At 37.4% G+C, this 21,213-nt stretch overlaps 1 protein-coding gene across 1 annotated transcript; it reads right to left on the bottom strand.

Moving 5' to 3' along the window:
* Window positions 1–1,012: 1,012 nt before the first annotated feature.
* MRPL15 (mitochondrial ribosomal protein L15) lies at window positions 1,013–8,193 on the bottom strand. Its single transcript, XM_006742156.3, has 5 exons — window positions 8,004–8,193; window positions 6,434–6,588; window positions 5,675–5,840; window positions 2,954–3,077; window positions 1,013–2,498 (listed from the first exon to the last, which is right to left on the bottom strand). Exons 1-5 carry the CDS (start codon window positions 8,109–8,111, stop codon window positions 2,161–2,163), a joined length of 891 nt encoding a protein of 296 aa, XP_006742219.1. The 5' UTR covers window positions 8,112–8,193; the 3' UTR covers window positions 1,013–2,160.
* Between the last annotated feature and the right edge of the window lie 13,020 nt (window positions 8,194–21,213).

Raw genomic sequence — 21,213 nt, 5'->3', positions numbered from 1 at the left:
CCATACATTATATTCAAATATAACTGTTTAGATACCTAACATGGCAAGTGTTAAGATAGCTTTATTGTTAAAATGTTTAGAAAAAGCAGGCACAGAGAAAAAGTAAATGATTCCTTGGACGCTTTCTGGTGCTTTGTCATCATTCCTTTGAAAACATTGTCCTTACCAAGGTTGATGAATTAATCAACTTATTGACTTTAAATACTTCTTACCGAACTCAGCATTCCAGAATGGTGAATATACTATTAAAAAAATTTAAGAATTCTGCGTTTTATGTTGTCTAAGTCTGTTAACCTTGGGGTTGAAGTTTGGTTCCAAAACAGGTGTCAACCCCCTGCTGGTTGTCCAACGCAACCACTCTTTCTCACCCATCCTAAAGGAATTTTTCAGCTAAGGACATAAGCTACCAAAGTAAAAAGTTCAGGCTCCCTTGCAGAAGAGAACTGTATCCAAGTTCTGGCCAATGGGATGTATACAGAAGTTTTGTGTGGCAGCTACCAGGAATCTTTCTTAGGAAAAGCTGGCTCTTATTGATCCCTATTTGGATCATGAAGATGTACAACTCACTCTAGGGATGGGAAAGCTACATAGGGAGAAGCCATAGGCTCTGAGATTGTGGAGCAGAGCCAGCAATCAGCTCTGAACAGGTCTCAGCACTTCAGTGAAAAAAATAAAACCTTTATCTCATTCAAGCCACTGTGCTTTGTGGTTCCTATCAATGGAGCCAAAAGTAATCCTAAAACCCAACTCACTTGGAGTATCTGAAAAATAAAAAAGTTCTTAAAATTTTTGCCTGTCCCTTGAAATTCACACGTGATTATCATAGAAGATGGTCCTAACAGTGATTCTTAAAAGTTCTGGTTTATTAAGAAATGGTTCAATAAGCCAAATTATATAATCCTGGATAGAAATTTAAATATACATACTCTTGGTGCATAAATTACTTTATAAATTCAATCTCAGATCAGCAATATAGAAGGCAGATAAGTTAACAAAATAAAATATTGCATCATTTAGGCTTTTAAATTTTTTATTTTAAGAAAATAAACAGCCAGGAATAATTTATTTTTCCCGTGGAAAAATTATCATGAATTATTCAAGATTTAATTGCAGCAGGATAAAGTGAGCTTTTGTATGGTTCAGGTACAACACATCTCTGCAAAGCTAAATAAGCTGACCGCTGAAACTTTTACATTAACTGAGTTAAAGTTTCACATTACCAGTTGTTTTTATGGCTTATATAATCACTGAACAATTTTTCAAAAATCATTTAAAATGACTGAAAAACAAAGGTCTCCAATATCTATGAAATAAGTAAAATATCAGAATCCGAACACTTCTTCAAGAAGATGGTTAATGGCTTAATTATCATTGTCTACTCTTATCAGATGAGTTGAGAAAATGAATTCACTTGCAATTTTTGCTTCAGTTTTTCTAGTAAATACTATACTACTTATTTACTGTATTTAAACCTTAAGCTCAAACCCCATATCTTAATAATCCAGAGTTGAAAGCTTTCTACCTTGACAGTGGATAGCAGAGCTTCCTTGAGGCTATTAAGATGGGCCACCATTAGTAACTGCTTTAACCTTGACTGAGCAGGCTTAGCAATCAATCCCATTCCAGGGACGCTTGGGTGGCTCAGTCAGTTAAGCATCTGCCTTCAGCTCAGGTCATGATCTCAGGGTCCTGGGACTGAGCCCCACATCGGGCTCCCTGCTCAGCGGCCAGTCTGCTTCTCCCTCTCCCTCTGTGATCTCTTTTGCCCTCATTCTAATAAATAAATATCTTTTAAAAAAAGTCAATTCCATTCCACCTGCACATTCATTCTGATTTGCAACAATGATAACACAAGACCTGGATGAAAAGATCATGAGAAAACGAACAAGAAATACCCTAAAAGTTACCATCTTCCTCTGGCAGAAAACCAGGGAGTCTGTTTCTTTGAGAAAAAACCCGCACAGATTCAGTTCCCCTATGCAGCCCTTGCTTATTCCATTTTTTATTTCAATTTTAGATAAAAATGGATATAGGGCTACATGGAAAATTAACATCAACATCTAGAGAATCACAAATCAAGACAAGATGATGAGAAATAAGCATGTTTCAGTCCGTTTTCTTCCAGAACTCTTTTACAACTCTGCTTTCCTGGAAGGGAATTCATGAGCTATAATACTTGATGAGATTTTCATCTGTAGGTTTGAGGATTTTCTTATCTGCCATATTCACCACCCATCCAGGGGCAAGACCAAAGAAAATCTGCCTTGGATCCTTTCGAGTACTAAGCATTTTGAAGAGTTCATCTTTAGTGATATCAGGTAAAATATAGCCATACTTCTTGGCAAGCTCAAGTCTTGCTTCAGGAAATTTGGCAGGATCGGCCAGGTAACCACGATTCTTTGCATCAGTATAATACGGTACCAGTGCTTCAGGCGGAAGCATTCGTTTTGGAATTGGTTGTCCACGCAGAAAGAATGGAACGGGTTTACACAGAATTTCTGAAAAAATTTTAAATAAAAAAGAGAGATACAAATAATAGCTATATACATGATTTTCTTTTAATTAATAATTTTTAAATACTCCCAAGCTGAGCACTTCAATCCAAGAACTTTTTTTTATTAAATATATTTATCTTAAGTAAGCAAATGGATACACTTCATTTTCAAAAATTTGCATCTTGAAAATCCAAGTTATCCCTGGGTTACCAATAATTAGTGAATTTCTAAACATAGGTAACATCATATGTAAGCCCCATGTTTAAAAACAAAAAACCTTCTTCTACATACTGACTGAGGTATATTACAAGAGGTCACACCACTAACAGGAAGCCCTAAAACAGAAAACTGACGTGTCCAAACTGCCAAGTCAGAGAGCTAGGAGGACTTTTAAAATCCTCATATGGCAGCCAGTAGGAGACAAAGAGGGAAAAGAAAGGGACTGCAGGACATCTTACCTAGACTTCTTGGGTCATAGAAGGCCGTAGTAACAACACCACCGTTTTTTTCAATTGCAGCAATGGCTAGTTCTGAAGCCAACTGTACTTCAATATTAACTTTTGCCTTAAAGATGTCAGCACCCTGTAATAGGTCAAAGCAAAGCCTATTTGTAGATAGCTTGGCTCAAAGTAGTCATGGCAAGCTTCCTTTTTACATTGTATTTTCTCCTCCAAAATGCTTATAATGCAACAGTAATTCCAACTCTAAATATCTCTGCATTGAGGTCCTATCAAACAACATGCAATTTTTTTTATGCTTTTAGGCCACTTTGTTTTACCAATTTTCATTCTCTGTAAGCAGGGATGACTACATTTTCATTTTATATATTTATTAAACAGCAATATAAGCATCCATCCCCAGTACTTCATTAATAGTAGACTGTTTAATCCTCCTAACAACCCTATGACAAAATTATTGCTATGCCAACTTCATAGATGGGGACACCAAAGCACAGAGAAGTTAAGTAACTTGTCAAGATCACACAGCTAGGATTTTTTTTTTAAGATTTATTTATTTTAAAGAGAGTCTTGAGCAGACTCTGTACTGAGCGCCAAGCCCCACACAGGGCTCAATCCCACGACCCCAAGACCAGGAGGACCCAAGCCAAAACCAAGAGTCAGGAGGCTTAACAGACTGCACTACCCAGGTGCCCCTCACACAGCTAGGATTCTAACCCAGAGAGTCTAGTCACAACACCTGTGTTCTTAAACACAACATTGTGCCATATTGAGATGGAAAAAAACTTATCTTCCTTATCCTTAAGTTAGCAAAAGACCAAGAGATTGTTAACAAGGGGACAAATGTGCTGGAACCTTCGGGAGAACAACATATCTGACAACAGGGGCACCTGGCTGGCTCAGTCGGTAGAGCATGTGATTCTTGATCTTGGGGTTTTAAGTTCGAGCCCTGTTTTGGGTATAGGGATTACTTAAAAATAAAATGTATTAAAAAAAATCTGACCTTGGAGGGATCAGCCCACTCTAGGAAAAAAGGCAGAAGAGCACAACAGAGGTTCACTTTACATTTACTATTGATTTTATTACAGCCTCTAAAAGGACAAAAATATAAGTCTACTTTTCCCTAGTATAGTCAATACTAAAAAATGTAGAACTGAACTTTCTAAAGTTCTGTTTTTGGTCACTTTTATTAGGATGTACTACATTTTATTCTTATTTCAAAACAGATTCTGAATTAAAAGATGCTGGTATTACCATTCTTTTTGTAGTGATAGAATTTTTCTGCTATTTTGGTGTGGTTGAAACAAGCTGGCTCCTAATCAAGTTCCTTTTATTAAGTTTTCATGTATTTCAAAAATATTCCATCAATTCTAAGACACATTTTCTCACATTTTTTCCATCTATGAAACTGGTCTACATTTTTATAATCAACGGCAACTTTGACTCAATAAGGTCTTGCCATATTATTTGTGAATTTTAATTACTATTCCAGATTGCCCAACTATTTCCCTATTCTTGGGCAGTAGAGTTAGTTCCAGCATTTTCAGTATTATAAAATAGCATTTTTAGGAATCTCTTTGTATCAGATAGGTTTCTTTTATTTTATTATTCCTTGAAAACATATATTCCAAAATTGGTAATTTTGTGCTGAAAGATTAATAAAACAGTCTTACTACCCATTACTTATTACAAATCTGAAATCCAGAAAAGGTCAACCAATTTACAGAGCTACAAATGATGTGTAATTAACTGTACTTACTCAACTGTTGCCCTGGTGTAGTTTTCAGGATTATTTTCCTCATTTAATATAGACATATGCCTGAAAACTGTTGGAATGTGCCATCTATTGGCTGATAAAGTCAAAGATTTTTCCATATTAATTTACATGTGTATTCCCTTATATACCCAGAATAGAATACGGGAGACTTGAAAGTGTATTTTGTATTCTCTTTTCAAATCATTTTATTTGGAAAACTTTTATCCATGAGGTTCACTTTTTTAAAGGAATCTAAAAGGTTTTTCCATAAACACATGCTTCCCTCTAGTGGACACTAAGTTACTTACATAGCTGTATTACTGACAAGAAACAGAAGTATTAATGAACAAGTTTAATTGTTGATGAAACTCTTGGCCAATTTCTATAAATAGAAAATTCTGCTGCAACTGGAATTGGATTTGATTCATTCCTTTTCTCCATAACTAATTATCATGAGCCAATACTTCCAATACTGAAAATATAGCAATGAACCAAAGTATTTGTCCTCAAAGAACTTATATTATAGTGAAGGAGAGAGTGAAAAAATAAATGTACTACTTGGTAATAAAGGTCAGGTGTTCATATATTCAAAGAAAAATACTTTGGGCAGGTTAAAGCAGACAAGAGTATGACTGTTGGTGGGGCGGGGTGGCAGTGAGTATTCTTTTATAAAAGGATGTCAAAAAAGATCTTCCTGATAAGACATTCAAGCAGAGTATCAAAGGGAGTGAGGGAGCAAGATGAATGGATACACTGAAGAGCACCCCAGAACCAGGATACAAAGGCCCCTCAATACAGCATGCCAACTTCCTCAAACTACAACTGACTGTAACACAATTAATCGCCACTATGTAATGGTTATATGACAACTCAAAAGAAATAAAAATTACAAAGGCAGAGTGTTGATTATATGGAATTCAGATATAGCCTTCTATGTAACACTAAAAAATGTAGTCCAGACTTACCTCCTCTACCAGCTGGACACCATAATCCCTTTTAAGTGGCTGGATGGTCACACCTCTTCCATTGACCAGCTGAGTTAAGTCAATAGGTTGAGTAGGATCCACTCGACCCAAATCAATAAGATACTGCAATCTATTAAGACTCAAAGGCTGATACTGGCGTCTGAAGCTACAAAACAAAGTAATAATTGGAAAACTCAGTCAAGCTTATCTTCCTGTAAATTCTTCAAATCAACTCAAAGCTCTGTCCTGTATTTTCCTCCATCAATTTAGGTGACTTAACAAAATAAAACTCTCCTGAGTACAACAGAAACATAATATTGCTTGACTTGTGCTAATGAAACAAAACTAGTACTTCATTTCATTAAAATAATTTGCCTCTCTAAGCATTTACTTCACCCACTTAAACAAATATGTCAAAAATGTAACCCTTTATTTAAATGATGCATTAATGGAGCTCAAAGTAACAAGATAGTTTTCCTTTACTAAGTGACTATAATTGTCCAGATTTTCATATATATTATTGCTCAGCCTCTAACCAACCATAAGAGCAGGCATTATTATCTCCATTTGCAGGTATGAGTACAAAGTCTGGGCTTTTTTGCCTACTAATCCAGCCTAAATTTCATTACCAAAAATGTTTCAGAGAAGCAGCAACGAAAGTTTGCTTCAGAGTGAATTCAAATTTCTACCACGCTACTTTTTTAGGTGATTGTCAGTGAAAATTAGAGATTTTTACTTTAGAAAGCAAAGCAACCTTACCTATGACCTTCATTAAACCCATATTTTGGGATTCGAATGTAAAATGGAGTCTGGCCTCCCTCAAAGCCCAGTCTGGGCCGGGTTCCTCTCTGACGCTCTCCTTTATGGCCTCGGCCACATTTTCTACCTCTTCTCCGACCTCTTCGCCGTCTTTCCTAGGACAGAAGAGAGTTTTATGATCTGCAGGTGCATTTTTTTAAAATTATATTTCATCTTTTCGCTGTATATTTTTTGTGATGCCATTCATTTATCCAACCAACCAGTACTGGCTAACACTACTATATGTCAAGCTCTGTTCTAGTTGCTCTAACCCCCAAACACTCTTAAATTAGCATCTTTGCCTCTGAAGATGTAGTGAATTCTTCTAACTGTGAAGTCCAAGCTGTGTTTCAAAGGCAAAGTGGATTCTGTGATGGACTGGAATTGAAAAAAATCCTAGAATCAAACATCCCCAACAAACAAGGTTTATACCATATTCCGGAACATTTATTTTGGAATTGTAAATACATTAGCGTTATGCATTAATTTGTAAAGATATTTAGGGCGCCTGGGTGGCTCAGTTGGTTAGGCGACTGCCTTCGGCTCAGGTCATAATCCTGGAGTCCTGGGATCGAGTCCCGCGTCGGGCTCCCTGCTCAGCGGGGAGTCTGCTTCTCCTTCTGACCCTCCCCCCCTCATGCTCTCTCTCTCTCTCAAATAAATAAAATCTTTAAAAAAAAAAAAAAGACATTTACAAATTTGTAAAGAAAGTATTTTTCTTTTTTTTTCTTTTTCTTTTTTTTTAAATATTTTATTTATTTATTTGAGACAGAGAGAATGAGAGACAGAGAGCATGAGAGGGAAGAGGGTCAGAGGGAGAAGCAGACTCCCCGCCGAGCAGGGAGCCCGATGCGGGACTCGATCCAGGGACTCCAGGATCATGACCTGAGCCGAAGGCAGTCGCTTAACCAACTGAGCCACCCAGGCGCCCCAACAAAGTATTTTTCTTAAATTAACTTCCTCTCACTTCCTGAAAACAAGGAACTGATTTCTTAAAATGACAGTATATCCCCGTGCCTGGCTGGTTCAGTGGGCCAAGTAAGCGACTCCTGATCTCAGGGTTGTAAATCAGAGCCCCCACAATGGGTGTAGAGATTACTTAAAAATAAAATCTTTCAAAAGTTAGATAAATAAGTAATATGACACTATATCAACAGCTTTTCTAGCTGTATTCAGTGATTTGCAGAGAAGACATCTATCATAATCAATTAAAATCTTTCCCACGAAAATAACAATACTGAGAAAGTGCTTCATTTTAAATACAATTTTCACTGAGACTATCATTTTGTAGTTTCCTTGACTTCACTCCTCCGCCCTAACATAATTATGCTTTAAGATATAAAACTTACTAAGAATCGGGACCATATGGGAAGACTCTCCTCCGTGCAGTTAAGGAGAACAAGGGCTCGGCAACCCTAGTTCATCCCAACACACTTCTGGCAAAAGGTGTCCCCGAAAACGACGGGGAGTGAATGGCCGCTTCCATCGCCCCATCCCCCAGCGTTTCCCCGCACCGCCACCAGCTATTTACCAGTTTCCTGGAGCCTGGATTCGGCTTTAGGTTGGCCAAGCTCACACGGGGCAGGGCCCGGAGCAGGTCCAGGGCCCTTGCCCCACCGCCCTGCAAGGGACCGGTCATTACCCGCAGAGCCAAGACCCTCCAAGGGCGCCGGGGGTGGCCTCAGAGCCCACGTGGTCTGTCGGCGCTGCTTTACGGCCGCGGCACCAGCCCTGTCGTACCGCAGGAACTGCTGAACTTTTTGTCGCGGGGCGCGCCTGTGTCCAGGAGTAACCCGATAGCGTCGGAAATTTTTCTACATTGTTGTCTGGGTGTACCTCAACATTTTTCTCTTGTTTTTAGTTCACTGGGGATGTGAGCATAGTTAGAGGTCGTGCGTTGACCCCGTCTCTGAACGTACAACGTTTTGTCCCGCTTCGTAAAAGCACGCATTGGGAAAACGCTGTGCGGTAGGGAATCTGAGTCAGTATTTGGCCTGATATGCTTTGTCCTGGGGTCTTGTAGTCCTTATGAGGCAGTGTGTTCTCTGAGCTCCACGTAGAGCCCGGAATAAAATAACGTGAGCGCTAAACCATTAGTTTTGAGCTTCGTTTAATTACACGCCATGAGATACGAAAATAATACCCAGGGTCCAGCTTTTTAAATGCCTGGCTGGGGGCGCCTGGGTGGCTCTGTAGGTGGAGCACGGGACTGGTGGTTTTGGCTCAGGTCACGAAATCCGGGTCCTGGGATGAGCACCTCCCCCCACCCCACCTTGGGCTCCGTGCTTAGCGGGGTGTCTGCTTGATTTTCTCGCTCCCTCTGCCCCTTCCCCCGCTTGAGCGCGAGTCCTCTCTCTCTCTCTCGAATAAATAAATCTTTAAAAAAAGAAAATGCCTGGCTAATACCAACCTGTGAAAAAGACTCAAAACTATGCGTTCTCTTCCCTGTGTATCTACAGCTACTGCTTTGCCGGAACCACTGAGATAACTACACTTAGTTCACTTAATAATGTTAGCGCCTATGGGCGCTCTGTATATGTCAGATGCGTTGAGTCAGCCTGATTAGATTTCTCTAAACCATCAGTCCTAGAGGTAGATGTTTGTATTTTTTACAGTCCGAGAAGGTAAGGCTCGGCAAAGTCAAGTAGTTGGACCAAGGTCTGACAACAAACTGCAGAGCCAGGATTCACTTATACTGCCTTACAAAGTAGTATTTTTTTTAAATATAAAATTGAATATCTACAGCACAAAACACCATTATTTTCACTCAAAAAATATCAGCTTCCCTATTTTTGCCTAAAGGGAGTATAATATAGAAGACCATATTCTTTTTTCTTTCTTTTATTCTTTTTACATTTCACTGTCTTGCTGTGGAGTTGTTCTTCCTGATTCCTGTTAGTGATACAAACAGTGAAGGTGAGAAATAAACTTTTTGAGGTTCCTACTATGTTTGACTAAACCTTTTTGAAGTTATTTTAAATCAAATATAAAAGAAAGAAGGTGCATTTATTCCTTTAAGCAATATTTATGAGCAAGTCACTAACTTGTTACTAAGAAATATACATAGATGAAGTCAAATAGGATCTTGCTCCCAGGTTTTTTTAAATCTAGGAGAGGAAACTTAACAAAATTGAGTATTTTTGTAAAGATTTTATTTGTAAGTAATCTCTACACCGAACATGGGGCTGGATCCACAATCCTGAGATCAAGAGTTGCTGGCTCCACCAACTAAGCCAGCCAAGTGCCCCCAAATTGAGTATTTTTTAAAAGGTAAAGGAGCACCGGGGTAGCTCAGTTGGTTAAACGTCTTCCTTCTGCTCAGGTCATAATCCCAGAGTCCTGGGATTGAGCCTCAGGTAGGCTCCCTGCTCAGCTCCCTCCACCTTCCCCTCCCCTGCTCATTCTCTCTCTCTCTCTCAAAAAAATAAAATCTTTTTTTAAATGAAAATAAATTTAAAGAAAAATACAAATATGACTATAAAACAATACACAGTACAGACTCTATATGGAAGTACAAAAGAAAATACAGAAAAAAAAATAAAGCTAGTTCCTGACTTTAAGGGTTTCAATTCAATATATTTCATCATTTTTTGTTAGAAATTTCATATACTTCTGGGAAGAAAATTGAAAAATATGTTGCACAACATGCCCTAATCATAATTTTTTTCTCTACCTAGAAAATCATTGCTTGCATTAAGTAATGAATTTCTGGATGAGTGTTAATACTAATAACATTTTTTAATCAGACAAAAACTTTTGTTGAATAAATGAGATACAGGAAACATAAAACAATGTGCTGCATTTCTTGGAAGTAGATGTTCTTCATTGTGTAGGTTACATAATGTTATTATTAGGCATCAGTTGGTAGTGGAAATAATTGTCATTAATTGTAGGCTACCTGTTTATCCCATATCCAACATGTTGATGAAGTATATAAAACTGTCAATTTGATGAGTATCATCTGTGTTGTAAAAAACATAAATTAAGGTTGTGTAGTAAGTAAGTCATTCATCCTTACCTCAAGCCTATATAAGTTTTGCAGCATCATTATTGTATGAGAACATTTGTTAAGCACCTGCAAGACTATACTTTCAGGAATCATTTCTATAGTTTGTTAAGCACCTGCATGATTGGGATATTACACTATACCCTGTTTATATCTTTAAGTAGACCTTGTAATAAGAAAACATCTCAATAACTATCCTGATTCCAGCCTGGGTTAATAATGACTACTGAATCATTATATAAAAAGAATGAAATGAACCCTGTAAAGATGGTATAATTTGAAATCCCTTGGGAAGGCCTTTTTCCCACACTTCTAAATAATCTTCCCCCCACTTATTCAAGTGCCTTTAACAGTCCAATACAGATTAATGCCTTTGAACTCATTTAAAATGAAAATTCTCCAAGTGAGTAGAGAATAAGAGTAGGGGGTGAAAATAAAATGGGATAAATTCATCATGCAACGTACTTTATATGAACCATAATGTAATATACTATGAAGTGAAGAGTCTGATCCACTTAACTTACCTTTGTTTCTGAGATTAAAAAGCAACAAAATAAAAACATGCACATAAAACTCTCTTCCTAAATGAGATCACACATTAAAGAATATTTTGGCGGGGATGGAAACAGGAGGAGAAGAATTTCAGTTATTAGATTATTACTGATTTGTACCATGAGCCATGAACAAGTCATTTTTAGAATGAGCCCAAGAATAGGCTTATTTTGTGTTTACCAAAGTTGAGAACCAGAAAACAACTGGAGACGAGATTTTCCTTGTGAAGAGGGGAGGAAGTCAGGGCAGGAGAGCAGTATATCCCTTTGATATTGGGAGGAAACAGTACCCAGAGGGATAAGAAGAGGGCATGGGAAGGGGATAGAAAAAAATGTCACTTTGATAAACCTACCTACTTTTATCAAAGGTTGGTCCAGACATAGGTCTTCATTCACACTTAGTTTTTGTTTTAATTTTATTAAAGTATAGTAAGGCATACATTTGTTATGAGAAAAATCAAATAGTAGAGTCTCTAATGAGAAACCATAGGCAATCACTTTTAACTTTCTGTTTTTATTTCATCTGGTGATTGCCTCCATATTTATAATTTAAAATATCTCTATCACTAATTGATCAATTTTTGACATTGTATATTCACCTGTCTTTAAGATAGATGAAGATTTAGATCATTTAAACTACTTTCTAGTATTTCAGTGCTCTCATGGTAAATGTGTAATTCTTTTTTAAGATTTTATTTATTAGAGTGGTGCCTAGGTGGCTCGGTTGTTGGGCGTCTGCCTTTGGCTCAGGTCATGATCGCGGGGTCCTGGCTCAGTGGGAAGACTGCTTCTCCCTCTCCCATTCCCCCTGCTTGTGTTCCCTCTCTCGCTGTGTCCTCTCTGTCAGATAAATGAATAAAATCTTAAAAAAAAAAGATTTTATTTATTAGAGAGAAAGAGAGCGAGCACGAGCAGGAGGGGCAGAGAGAGAGAGACTCTCAAGCAGACTCCACGCTGAGCGTGGAGCCTGATTTGGGGCTTGATCCCAGGACCCTGAAATCATGACCTGAGCGGAAACCAAGAGTCGGACACTTAACCGACTGTGCCACCCAGGTGCCCCAGTAAATGTGTAATTTAAATAATGTGTGTACTTAAATATCTATTTCTTGAATTTTCAACTATCAAAAGTATACAGGAGCTTCTCACTCTATGTAAGATGAAGATACTGACACATCTAACCTCTCACACCTTTTTGCCCCCTCTACTTATACCTTCTTTTAGCCATATATTTTCTTTAACATTGTCATAGATATAAACAAGAAGCCACAATTACTGTACTTGCTCTCTCTCTAGAGCAATTTTCAGTATTTCTCTCTTTCAGGGCCACAAAGAACTGGCTTTCAGGTTGACAGGCTTTCTTTAAATTCAAGATCACAGACCCCAAATTGGTCATCTTATTCCAGTGTTCTAGAAAACTTACTTTTTCACTCTCCACAATGACTATTTTGTACCTTCTTTCTCGGCCAATGATTTTCCCTTCCACTTCAAAAAAAGAAGTCATGAGGTAAGGCATTTTTCCACATCCCGCTGCTGAATTTAAAATCCTTCCTATCATTGCATACATCCTCTATATATTAATTATACCTCAATAACGCTGAAAAAAATTGAAATTCTCTGTTCTCTTAAATGAGTGCTGTGGCGCCTGGGTGGCGCAGTTGTTTTAAGCACCCAACTATTGGTTTCAGCTCAGGTCATGATCTCAGGGTCCCAGGATCTAGCCCCGAGTCAGGCGGAGTCTGCATGAGATTCTCTCTTCCACTCCCTCTTCTCCTCCTGCTTGTGTTTCTTCTCTCTCTCTCAAATAAATAAATATTTTTTTTTTTTAAAAATGAGTGCTTAGAAGCATTCAAGGCAGTTGACCACTTTGTCCTTGAAATACTTTCTTTGTTTGGTTTTCTGGATAGCCCACATTTTTGGTTTTCTTCTTCCATCCTGTTTGATCTTTTTCACTTTTACTGGATCCTCCTAAACTATCTGCCCTCTAAATGTTTAAATTTATATTTTCTATGCAGATATTCTCTCAAGGTGATCTTAAATGGTTTATAAATTCTCAGATTTATATCTGCATCTCAAATATGAGTTCAACTTCTATGTATCCAGCTGCTTAATTGATACCTTGACTAAGATGTCAAAAGGGGATTCTAGATTTCCAACTCTCTGCCACAATCTCCCCCAAACTTCTTTTCCCTTATATTCCCCACCTCAAAAATGGCACCTCCATTTCCCTTGTTATTAAAGCCAAGAACCTCAGAGTCATTCTTTATGCCTATTTCTGTATCTCCCACATTAACAAGACCAATCTCTTTGACCCACAAACACCATGATGATTCAACCTACCACCATCTTGCCTAGAATAATGCTACAGTCTACTGATGATCTCTTTTTACTTCCACTGCCACCCCCTTCAGTCCATTCTCCAAAAGTAGTCAGAATGTCATTACTTTTCAGTGGCTTTACATTGCACCTGAGTAAAATACAAACGTCTTACCATGGCCTATGAGAATCAGGCTGATCTGATTCCTTCTTGTCACTCTATCCTCAAAGTGCTGGGTATACTTCAGTGAATGAAATAGGCGACTTATGGAGTATTCTGGGGTTTTTGAGGGGGAATACAATATATAAGTACAAATAAATAAAACTATTTCTGAGAATAAGGAGTACCATGGAGACAATTAAACAGGGGATTGTGTTACAGATTAACTGGTATTTGTGGTGTCTTTTAGACTGAATGCTCAAAAGTTGCCTCTCTGAAGGGACACTTGAACTGAATGACACAAAAGAATTTTTAACATTTTCTAAGCAAAGGTTTATTTCTTGGTTATATTATAATCTTACTGAAGATCAGCTGGGGTCTCTGCTCCTTATCTATGTAATTCTAGGACTCAGGGTGAGACAGCAGTCACATCCTGAAACTTGCAGGTTGCTGTGACAAATGGAAAGAGGATTCTGGAGGGTCTCACACCAGGAATGGAAAACTCTAGTCTGGAAGTGATACTTGTCTCTTCCACCTATTGATGTATGACTGGAACTACTCACATGACCTCACCCAAAACAAAAATCTGGGAAATGCAATCTGACCATGTCCTAGAACATAGAGAATCATAAACATTTGTTATTTATTTATTTATAGCATGAGCGGAGGGAGGGACAGAAGGAAAGGAGAGAAAAAAGTCTCCAGCAGACTCTGAACTGAGTGTGGAGCCCAACTCGAGACTCAATCCCAGACCCCGAGATCACGACCTGAGTCGAAATCAAGAGTTGGATGCCCAACAAAGTGAACCATCCAGGCACCCCCAGAAATATTTGAAAAAAACGTTAACAACTACCATAGGCTTTCATGTTCACAAAAGAAAATAAAAAAGAGGGAAAGGCACAGATGCATGCTTGGTAGTAGCAAGAATTCTCCTACAACTATAAATGCCATGGTATTGTTAGGTCTGGTCCCTCTGTAGGTGTAGAATAGAAACAGAAGATGGTTTGGTGAGACTTTCCAAATCTTGCTGGTATCCAATCCTAAGACTGAGGAAATGGTTTCCTACTATTTTATAGAGCTGGAAGAATGAGCCCATAGAATGTTACCTAATTCTCCCTACTAATGATTCCAGTTTGCTCAGCTTCAGTCAAGCTGCCTTAAACTATTCTAAAAGTCAAGAACAGTCTGGAAATATGTATACTCTCCATACCAACATTTCAGAGCAAAAATCAAATAAATGGGCACAAGACTGGTTCATTGATTTTTTATGACTATTTAATTTCAAGAGTATTTCTTGCATATTACACATACATTTGGAAAGAGAACAAAAGGTTCATTCAAGGTTATAGATGCCACTAAGACATACATGTTGTTTCTTCTAATTTTTTCATGGTTTCTTTGTCTTAAAAAAAAAAAAAAAGACCTTAACCCTTTGTCCTGTTTGAACTCTTTCTATTGTGAAATATTTCAAGACTGATGTTAAATATAACAGTAAGCTGAATACCTATGTATACACCACCCATCTTATGAAATAAAATAGTATATATATATAGTTGTCTCTTTTTATAGTCACATTCCTCTTTCTGCAAGCTTCCCCAGAAGTAGTCACTATTCTGAATTTAGTTATCCTTCCTATGCATTTCTTTGTACTTTTACTATATCTCTATATATCCATTATCAATATATAATATTTTGAGATTTTTGCTACTGGAAATGATGGGGTAAAAACAACTGAATAATAATTTTAAAAAAGAACAAGATTTATCCTCCCAGCACATACAACTAAGCAACCAGACAAAATACACAGCGTAATGGTTTTCAGATATTAGACCACAGGCACTTCTCTGAGGAAAATGAAACAAAAGATTTGAACTATGTTATTGCTCCAACGTATAGCCTGGAAAGAATTTGCAGGGAGGAAGTACCCAAATAGAGCCCCCGGGTCTCCCAGAAGTGAAGAGACAGAGTTCGTACAGGGAAAGCCCACTAGCATTTATAGAATGAAGTATGAGAGAAGAGAAAGCTGAACAGGGAGAGCTCCAAATGAGTATTGGTCACATGTATGTTTGAAGAAACTACTTAAGACCAGTAAGAAAACAGGAGAAAGATTCAAGCAGAGCCTTTCCTGAACTCAGACAGGGCTAGGAAAACTTTATGTTATCACTAGCACACACACACACACACACACACACAAATCTCCTCCCATAAGGACTTTCTCAAAATGGTATTGCCTAAGTGTTGGGACTGAATTAGTCCTACACTGTAGTGGACCCAACTAGCAAAGCAAAAAAGCAAGCCTCAAACATACCAACAGAACAAGTGACTTAATTGCATTCCAAAACAAAGACTAAAAATATTTTAGGTAAAAAAATGCAGAAACTCCAACAACTAACAAAATAACAAAAGTAAAATCCATAATATTTGGCATTTTGTAAAAAAAAAAAAAAATTACCAGATATGCAAAGAGGCAAGAAAGAAATGAAATTTAAAAACCACTCAATATAAATAGATCCAGAAATGACAGAGATGATAGAAATAGTTGGCAAGGGGCACCTGAGTGGCTCAGTCGTTAAGTGTCTGCCTTCGGCTCAGGTCATGAAACCAGGGTCCTGGGATTGAGCCCCGCATCGGGCTCCCTGCTCTGCGGCGGGGGGAGGGCCTGCTTCTCCCTCTTCCACTCCCCCTGCTTGTGTTCCCTCTCTCGTTATCTCTCTCTCTCTCTGTCAAAAAATAAATAAAATATTTTAAAAAAAGAAATAGTTGGCAAGAATGTTTAAACAGTTAGAATAAATATCTTTCATATGTCCAAGAAGGAGGAAGGATGAGCATTTTAAGGAGATACGAAAGATGTTAAAAAAATCTATTGCCCAACAATGTAAATATACTTAACCCTACTGAACTGTACACATACAAATGGTTAAGATGGTAAATTTTATGTTATGTGTTTCACCACAGTTAAAAACTTTGCTAATCTAAAAGACAACAAACAAAACCGCAAATAAATGTCTAGAGGTGAAAAATATAATGTTTGAAAAGAAAATGGTATGGATAACATTACCAACAAGTTATACACTGTAGAAAAAGATTAACAAACTTAAAGCCTTAATAGAAATCATCTAAAATGAAACAGAGGAAAGACAGGGAAAAAATATATCAGTGAGCTGTAGAACAACAACAAGTATCCTAACATTAGATATAATTGCATTCCCAGAAAGGAGAGATGATGGGAAAAGAAATTTTGAAGAACTAATGGATGAAATTTTTCCAAATTTAATTAAAATGATTAACTCATATGTCCAAGAACCACAATAAGCCCCAAGCAGAATAAACTAGAAAACAACCACCAAGGTACCTGATAATTATATTGCTGATAAAAATATATAAATATATTATATTGATATATATAATTACATATATACCAGTGATAAGGAAAAAACTTAAAAGGAGCCAGAAAAACAAGACATGTACAGAAAAATGAAGGTAGGAATGACAACAGATTTCTCATTGGAAGGAATGAGAACCAGAAGACAATGAGGTAACACCTTTAAAATGCTGAAAGAAACACCATAGCCACCTAAAATTCTATATACGGTAAATATACATTTCAGGAATGAAAGTGAAATAACGACTATTTCAGACATATCAAAGCCTTAATTCATTTGAGTAAATGTTTGTACATGATGTGAGATAGCTGTCCAACTTCATTCTTTTGTGTGTGGATATCCAGTGGACAACTAATTTTTGACAAAGATACCAAGGGACTTCAAAGAGGAAATTATAATATTTTCAGTGAATGATGATGGACAATCAGCCATATGCAAAAAAAGTCTCAGTCATCATTTCATACCACATGACAATATTAGTTCAAGATTGATCATAATAAATATCCTAAATATAAGAGCTAAAATTATAAATCTTCTAGAAGAAAACATAGGAGAAAATCTTAGTGATTTGGGGTTAAGCAAAAATTTCTTAAAGCATAAACTAAAATAAAATGCATAAACTATAAAAGAAAAATTGATAAATTTGCCTTCATGAAAATTTAAAACTCCTACTCTTTAAAAGACACTTAAGAATGAAAAGTTCAGTCACAGATTGGGAGAAAGTATTTTTAAAACATGTATCTGACAAAGTATTTGTATCTAGAATAAATATATAATTCTTACAACACAATAATGTTGAGACAACCCAGTTAAAACATGAACAAAAGATTTGATCAGATATGTAAAATAACTATTTTGGAAAATATTTTGCCAAGTTTTTAAAGACTTTAAGGCTTCACCTTCCACATGATTCAGTCCCACTCCTAGAGAAATGTGAGCTTATGTTCACATGAAAACTTGCACAGGATTGGTAAGATAGTAGCTTTCTTTGTAATAGCACCAAACTGGAAACAGCTCAAATGTCCATCAACGGGTGAACAGATAAACAAATCATGGTGTGTAATGGAATGTTAGTTGGCAATTTAAAAATGAACAATTGATGCAACAATATGGATAGATCTCTAAATAGTGATGCTGAGTGAAAGAAGTGCTAGAAAATGCAAATGAATCTTTATGACAAAATAATCAGAGGTTTCCTGGGGATGTGCCACAGAGGGAAGAGACAAGAATAGATTATAAACTGGCCCAAGAGAACTTTTTTTTAATAATTTTTTTAAAGATTTTATTTATTTGAGAGAGAGCGAGCACGAGAAGGAAGGAGGTGCAGAGGGAGAGGGAGAAGTAGACTCACCCATGAGCAGGGAAGTCTGATGCAGAGCCCAGGACCCTGAGATCGTGAACTGAGCTGAAGGCAGACACTTAACCAACTGAGCCACGCAGGTGCCCTGAGCCCAAGAGAACTTCTGTGTGCAATGGGTATGTTCATTATTTTGATTGTAGTGATAGTTTCAGGAGTATATAATAAAACAAAACTCATTAAATTGTACACTTTATATATGTGCAGTTCATTGTAAGTCACTTTAGATCTCAATAAAACTGCTGAAAGAAACAATACATGGTATCTTAATGTGTTTTTTAAACTTTGTGTAAAGTTTTATTTTTTGTTTGTAGTTTGTTCTTTAAAAATTCAACATTGTTTTTGAAATCTGCTCATGTTGCTGTATTTACCTATCATTCATACATTTTCACCTTTGTATAACATTTCATCATATGAATATAATAGTATATTCATCTATTTTCCTATCAATGAGTGTTTAGGTAACTATTGATTTTTCACTTTATGAAGTGATGCTTTTAATATTCCTATATGTCTCTCTGTGCACATATATGTGAGGTTTTCCAAGGTATGCCCTGAAGTAGTTTTTGGTCATACCTACTGTTAACCTTAAAAATAAAAACTGGTTATTTTACCAGCAAAAGATGGATTTATTCAGGAATAAAAGAGAATTATAATCTGGGACAAATAAGCAATGGCAAAACCATAGGCAAGTCTGGGGAACAAAGGAGAGGTACCCTTTTTTAAGGAGAAAAGGGGTAAGTTGGGAAGGTTGCTATAAACTGAAAGTCCATTGGAGTAAATTGGGAATTTGATTTCCGGGGACTTCTTGTTGTCTGAGCTGTTGTGTGGGCGGGGCAGGGAAGGTAAAGAAAGTGGCTCTTCCATAGGCTGGGATAGGAGTATCCACCTGCAAGATGAAGTTCTGGTAAGTTCACATCTGTCTCTTCCTATTGGGTCTGCAACTGACTAGGAGTGGTAGGGCAGAGCTTCCCCTGCCAAAACCTACCCATTCCATTTTAGTGAGGTTTTGTGTTACCAATTTTCACACTACACACATCTGCAGCTTCACTAGATCTTTCCAAATTGTTCTGCAGTTTCATTCAAGTTTGTACTTTCATTAGCAGTGTACAAAGTTGAACCATGTTCTGTTCTTTCTAACATCACTGGTCTAAAGTAGTAAATTGTTTTAATTTGCATTTCTTTAATGATTAGAAAAGTTGGGCACTTCCCTGTGTTAGTCATTTGGATTTCCTCTTCTGGATATTGCCTACAATTTGGTGGGAGGAATAAGAGGAGTAATGGGGGAGCCATCTGAATTTTCTCTCAAATGTAGTCAGTTATTCTGATATCATTTGCTGAAAAACTGTCATTTTTCTACTGATTTGAAATGTCACCCTTAACATATACTTATTTCTCCTGTGTGTTTCGTTTCTTTTCTTGGATTTTAATTCTGTTGTAGAAATAAATCTGAGCAGGGCACCTGGGTAGCTCAGTCAGTTAAGCAGGTAAGCATCTGCCTTTGGCTCCAGTCATGATCTCAGGGTCCTTGGATTGAACCCCACGTTGGGCCCCCTGCTCAGTGGGGAGTTTGCTTTTCCCTCTCCCGCTTCCCCTGCTTGTGCTCTTTCTGTCAAATAAATAAATAAAATCTTAAAAAAAAAGAAAGGAAGAAATCCGAGCAAGTAAGGGAATGTAAATGATCCAATCTATTCGTTCCTTCTTATATTGGTAATTTACTACTATAACTTCTAGATGATGTTGATGGGGGGGGAAAACTTTTTCTCTACACTCTTAGGTTCAGTAACTGAAGCCTTTTAAGTTGAATTGACAAAAGACAGATTAACAGGAGAAGAAGGCTTATTTCATATGTGTATGTGGGGGGGCCTCACAGAAACTATGAGAAAACTCTAAAGAGTTGGAACACCTGGCTGGCTCAGTCAATGGAACATGCAACTCTTGATCTTGGGGTCATTGAGAGTGAGCCCCACATTGGTCTCAGAAATCACTTAAGGAAAAAACAAAATAAAACTCTGAAGAGGCAGTCAGACAGGGAGGCTTATGTACAATCTAAAGAAAGGGAAATAAATTTGTGGAGAAATAACAAGACAAAGGAAAATGGTTTTGAGCTTCTAGGTGTAGTAAATTGGGAAATGTAAACTTGTGGGGGAACTAATGGAAGGTAAAACTTATTTTGCAAAGTTTGTGAAATTCCACTTTGGTTCCAACTTTCTTCTTCGTGGCCATAAAACTCCCCCAGAAGAGATTTATGGCAGTCTTTCTTTCTTTCTTTCTTTTCTTTCTCTTTCTTTCTTCCTTCCTTCCTTCCTTCCTCCCTTCCTTCCTTTTTTTTTTTGGAAAATTTTGTTTATTTATTTATTTATTAAAGATTTTATTTATTTATTCATGAGAGACAGAGAGAGAGAGAGGCAGAGGGAGAAGCAGGCTCCCAAGGAGCAGAGAGCCCAACGCAGGACTCGATCCCAGGACGCTGGGATCATGACCTAAGCCAAAGGCAGACGCTTAACCATCTGAGCCACCCAGGCGCCCAGAAAATTTTATTTATTTAGAGCAAGAGAGCATAGACATGCCAGTGTGAGCTGGGGGAGGGGCTGAGGAAGAGAGGGACTCAAGCAGCAGACTGTGTGCTGAGCATGGAGCCCAAGACAGGGCTCAATCTCATGACCTTGATATCCTGACCTGTGCTGAAACCAAGAGTCAAACTGAATCAATTGAGCCACCCAGGTGCCTCAGCTGTCCTCATTTCTTAGAAGTTCCTGTTCTTAGATAAAGGAAACTCCTAGAGGGCTTCTTTCTTTCTCTATTGATTCTCAGTGGCCTTAACACAAAATAATCATATAACCAAATGGCATAATTTGAGGTGGTATATTCTGATCCCCTTCAATGTCATACATTTGGTAGGGCTGGTACCTTCAATTACTGTATTTCTTTTTTAATATTCCTGGATTTTCCTGCATGTCTATTCTCCCAT

This window comes from Leptonychotes weddellii, chromosome 4 (genome assembly GCF_054177405.1).
Source record: "Leptonychotes weddellii isolate Sample4059 chromosome 4, ASM5417740v2, whole genome shotgun sequence".
Lineage (NCBI taxonomy): Eukaryota > Metazoa > Chordata > Mammalia > Carnivora > Phocidae > Leptonychotes > Leptonychotes weddellii.
This window is presented reverse-complemented; position numbering and strand designations above follow the sequence as displayed.

Coding starts and splice junctions, on each gene's coding strand:
- MRPL15 (XM_006742156.3), bottom strand. CDS start 8,111: ATGACCGGTCCCTTGCAGGGCGGTGGGGCAAGGGCCCTGGACCTGCTC. Junction 6,589..8,003: donor ATCCAGGCTCCAGGAAACTG/GTAAATAGCTGG, acceptor CTTCTGTCCTAG/GAAAGACGGCGAAGAGGTCG. Junction 3,078..5,674: donor GTGTCCAGCTGGTAGAGGAG/GTAAGTCTGGAC, acceptor GACCTATTACAG/GGTGCTGACATCTTTAAGGC.